The sequence below is a fragment of the Pantherophis guttatus genome, chromosome 6, assembly GCF_059756535.1.
Source record: "Pantherophis guttatus breed Tessera chromosome 6, ASM5975653v1, whole genome shotgun sequence".
NCBI classification, from domain to species: Eukaryota; Metazoa; Chordata; class Lepidosauria; order Squamata; family Colubridae; genus Pantherophis; species Pantherophis guttatus.
The window spans coordinates 69,563,364-69,567,680 of record NC_142068.1 but is presented as its reverse complement, the minus strand read 5'-3'; the positions used below and the strand labels follow the sequence as shown (position 1 = coordinate 69,567,680).

Here is a 4,317-nt window from a genome sequence, read left to right as displayed (position 1 = left end):
GCAATGTAATGGTTACAGGAAAATGGCACAAGTGGAGGGGATTAGATCCTACATATTTTTGTTAGAGGGTGTGTTGATGTTTTATCCAGAGTACCCGTGAAAGACTGGGAGAGTGCTTAGTACAAACCGAAATGAAAATTAGAAGAGAATGTAGAAGACCTTGTAATCATGACTTCAAATCCAAGTTCAGTATTTCCGCTTCCAAAGCATTAAGGAACAACTAATTTGTCAGAGAACAGAAAACAGGGAAAAAGCATACAGAACTTTTGAAGGCTCTACAAGGTGAGTGGTGTGAAACCAAGAAAGCAATAGCTTCTTTTCTCATCTCATAAACACCGACTAGTAGTCTTCAAGCATTTGACCAAAGCTATTGCATAAACTATCTCAAGCATGTGTATATCTGTGCTCAGAGTTGTTGGGAATAGGGGGGCATGCACAGTTGATAAACAAATAAGTAAAGAAGTAAATAAACATATAAAATAATTGGATTCATTAGGAAAGAAAGGTTTCAAAATTAATTCAGCCATGTATAAGATGACTTTCACAATCATCTAGAACTGGAAAAGTCAATATAGATGCATTCACTTACCTTATTATACCCAGCTCTTGAGCTATCCAGGCGGAGGATATAGGTTAAACTATTTTGATGAAGCCAAGCAAAAAAGTTTAGATTTAAATAACAATCTGGGAACACTTCGTATGGTATTCTGCCTCCATTGTATACAAGTTTATCAAATAAATAAATTCGGTGTCCTTGATGATATTCTCCCAACACGAACACAAAGATTATAATTGCACAATAGCATTGTGATAGCAGGACTGTATAATAGAACTTCATTTATTATTGCCATTAATATAGTTGTTTAACACCCAATAGCAAGTGGTACATTAGCATTTATTATACAATTGTTACAGTTAGACATTTCCAAAATACAAAATAAAGCTCCATAAGCGATTGATAATCCTGTAAAATTTGTTACAATTACAGATTAGCATCTCAGTGATTGTAAAGCAAGAAATTATCTTAAGCAGCAGAGCCGTGTATTACAAATGGATCCCCTCTAGTATAGGACGAGGAAGGAGCTGTATTGTATATTAATGCACAAATCCTATGCAAAAGTAACTTCCACACACCCTTAGTGTCTTCCTTATCAAGATTAGTAGAAGTGAGTAAATTATGAATCACATAAAGCCCCAGAACTGCACAAAATTACAAATCTTTCATTGTTGCCTCACAATCTTTTCATTTCACCTGACTGCTTGTTTCTGCCCTTATATCAAACCAACCTTTCCATATTTATCACTAAGTCTTTTTCTGTACACTTCCATCCCCCCCCCACTTCCTCTTACCCTGAAAGTTCAGCCATTCCAGAAATTCACAAAAAAGGTACACAAGGAATGCCATTTCTCTTCACAATAAGCATCTACTACATCAGCATTGAGCTCTGTGGGCCGTACAGTGCCTTCCACAACTGCTGTTGTAGGCTGCCTATGGGCTGAATGGGTTGGGGTTGTTGGAGAGTTGGGGTTTCCTTTTCTCTTCCCCCCTTTCTTTTGCTTCCTCAAGGCACCATTCTTTGCTGGCTTGGTGACGATCATATCTTGGTGTGCTTGTGGTGATCTCTGTGATGCTGGTAAGTTTTTACCATGGCTTTTCTCCTTGGGAGTTCCTTGAGTGACACTTAAAGTGGCCACCGGGATGTCTGCGCTTGGTGTGGTTTGTACCAGGTGCAGTTGGGCTTCAGATGTCTCCTTGCTGCTACAAAGCCGGGATTTGAGAGGGCTGGTGTCCTCGCAGGGATGGTGCTTCCGGCGGAGCTTTCCCAAGATCTGCTTCCAGTACTGACGGCCTTTGGTGCCGTAAGCCGCACATAACTCTGGCTGGCCCCGATAGACACACCTCTGTGCCTCTCCTTCTGCTGGCTGACAGGTTAGCTGGAGTTCCATATCCCTCTCTCCAGAGATGAGTTGCCAGCTGCACAAATGCTTGTCACGGGTGGAGAACTGTCCAGACTGAGCCCAAGTGAAAGAAGGTTTTCCTTTTTCACTGGTATCCCTACCCTTCTTAGAAGGGTTACATTCTAGGCAACTAAGGAAGAGAAGAGTAAGGGGGAATGTTTGAGGCAGCTTCATTTCCTGAAGTCAAGGGAGGTGCTGGCACCCCTCATTCAAGAGCATTAGTGGGAAAAGCTCGGCCAAGGACTCCGTGCTGTCTTTCAGGTCCTTTGGAGACAGAAATACAATGAACCATCTGGAACAGGCACCATCAAGAAGGATGAGCAGCAGCAGCTAATTGCAAAGAATGTCTTCTACTTGACCAAGCACATTGTCCCTCCCCCACCCCAACTTTTCAGCAGAGAACAATTCTACTTTCCCTAAAAACAATAAACTGCAACCCCCATCTGATGTGGTTAAGATCTACCCCAGATGGGGATGGTTGCTCTTACAAAAGCAGATACTTTCTATTGTTATCCGATCAGCCAGCAGCGATGTTGACTGATTGCTTTAGATTCGTAAGGACATTCATTGGGGTGTTCCCATTTATATTAGTGGCATTTTAGCTCAGCCCACAGCCTATAAGTCTCTGCATATTTCACCAAGATAAACATTCTTGTTCTTCTTAAAGAGAATAGTCCGCCTCAATAGAAACACTGCCTTCTATCTACAGCATGAAATTGTTCTTTGCTTTCATCTAATGTAAATGCTCTGAATCCTTTTTTTTTTTTTTTGCAAGCCCAAATGTGCATAGCTTGATTTTATAGCGAAAGTCTTTCTGAAACTCCAGTGAAGAAAGAAAAAAGTTTCATAATGTTCTTTTTATCTTGTCTTCTTGACAATTCTCCTTTCTCGCCAACTCTTCCTAGTTCCTACTTTTAACAATTTTGGTTGAAAAGGCCTTCGGGCTATTCAATAAACTATACTATACTATACTTTTAACAAAGATCCTGCACATTAAACATCTCTCCCAGTCTTTTCTTTCCTGCATTCCCTAATTGCAAACAGATCTCTGAAACCTGGTGTCTTTCTTAAAATACCAGCAAGCTGGGGCAGATAAGAGCATGAGGTTACTGCGAATACAATGGGGGGAAAAGAAGTTGCTTTCTTATTAAAGAAGCAACAATTTCAAACCCAACATGGCCCAAATCTCCAGGCACAATGAAGCCCATCTTGACACTCAATATTTCCCACTTCCCAAGGTCTTGCTGGCTCCACTTACCTTTGATTGCAAGTGGAAGACAGCTCTACAGGAGAAATGCCAGTCTAAGATCAAGATTAGCCTGTTAGAGGGGTGTTCAGAGCATGCCTGCATTATCAAGAGTCCAGGAGGGGCTAACCACAGCCTATGCCCCTCCTCATGCATGCAAACACACACACACACACACACACACACACACACAGACACACACACAGAGACAAAACGACTCAGAGACAGAGTAAGAAAAGAACCTCAAAAAGCAAACAGAAAGCTGTTTTGTTTGATCCTTGTACGTTCGGGTGCCTAAACCATATCAGATAGTTTTACAAATATGATCCTCTGCTCACTGGGAAAATTGTTACTGTTTGTCCTGTTTAATTGATTAGAAAAACATATATTTGGCACACTCTTTTTCTAAAAGACCTCTTGATTACAATGGAATACGAGTACTCCTTGACTTAAAACCACAATTGAGCCCAACATTTCTGTTGTTAAGACATTGGTTAAGTCAATTTTGCCCCCATTTTATGACTTTTCTCAGTTGTTAAGTGAATCCTTGCAGTCGATAAGTTAGTAACTCGGTTGTTAGGTGAAGCTGGCTTCCCCATTGACTTTGCTTGCCAAAAGGTCGCTAAAGGGGATCCCATGATCTTGGGACACAGCAGTGGTCGTAAGTATGAACCAGTCACCAAACATTTGAATTTTGATCACATGATCATGGGGATGCTACAAAGTTGTAACTGAAAAAATGGTCATAAGTCACTTTTTCCAGTGTCCTTGTAACTTTGAACAGTCACTAAGTGAACTGTTGTAAGTCAAGGACTATCTGTAGTTTGTCACAGTTGCATTACAGTCCAGTTGAACAGAGATTGACTGGTGTAGTTACCCCAAATGTTCAGTGGCTGTGCATGGAATCCCCAATGTCCTATCTTCAGATTTGTGATTCCGTAGCTTGAACTACCTCTGATGAAAAGTAAAGACCATTGCTGCCATATAAAAAGTCTTCAATATGTAGGTGGCTCTGAAGAGGGTAGCAAGTTTCTTTTTATTCAAACATTTACTTTAAAGGTCACTTAGTATCTCTAATGCAGGATCTACAGTGGGCTGTACATCTCTTTGCA

The 4,317-nt window shown here is 40.8% G+C and overlaps 1 protein-coding gene across 1 annotated transcript; it reads right to left on the bottom strand.

The window, feature by feature from the left end:
* Positions 1 to 811: 811 nt before the first annotated feature.
* FGFBP3 (fibroblast growth factor binding protein 3) lies at positions 812 to 3,327 on the bottom strand. The gene is made up of 2 exons (XM_034430396.3): positions 3,218 to 3,327; positions 812 to 2,223 (listed from the first exon to the last, which is right to left on the bottom strand). Exon 2 carries the CDS (start codon positions 2,131 to 2,133, stop codon positions 1,360 to 1,362), a length of 774 nt encoding a protein of 257 aa, XP_034286287.2. The 5' UTR covers positions 2,134 to 2,223; positions 3,218 to 3,327; the 3' UTR covers positions 812 to 1,359.
* Positions 3,328 to 4,317: the final 990 nt, after the last annotated feature.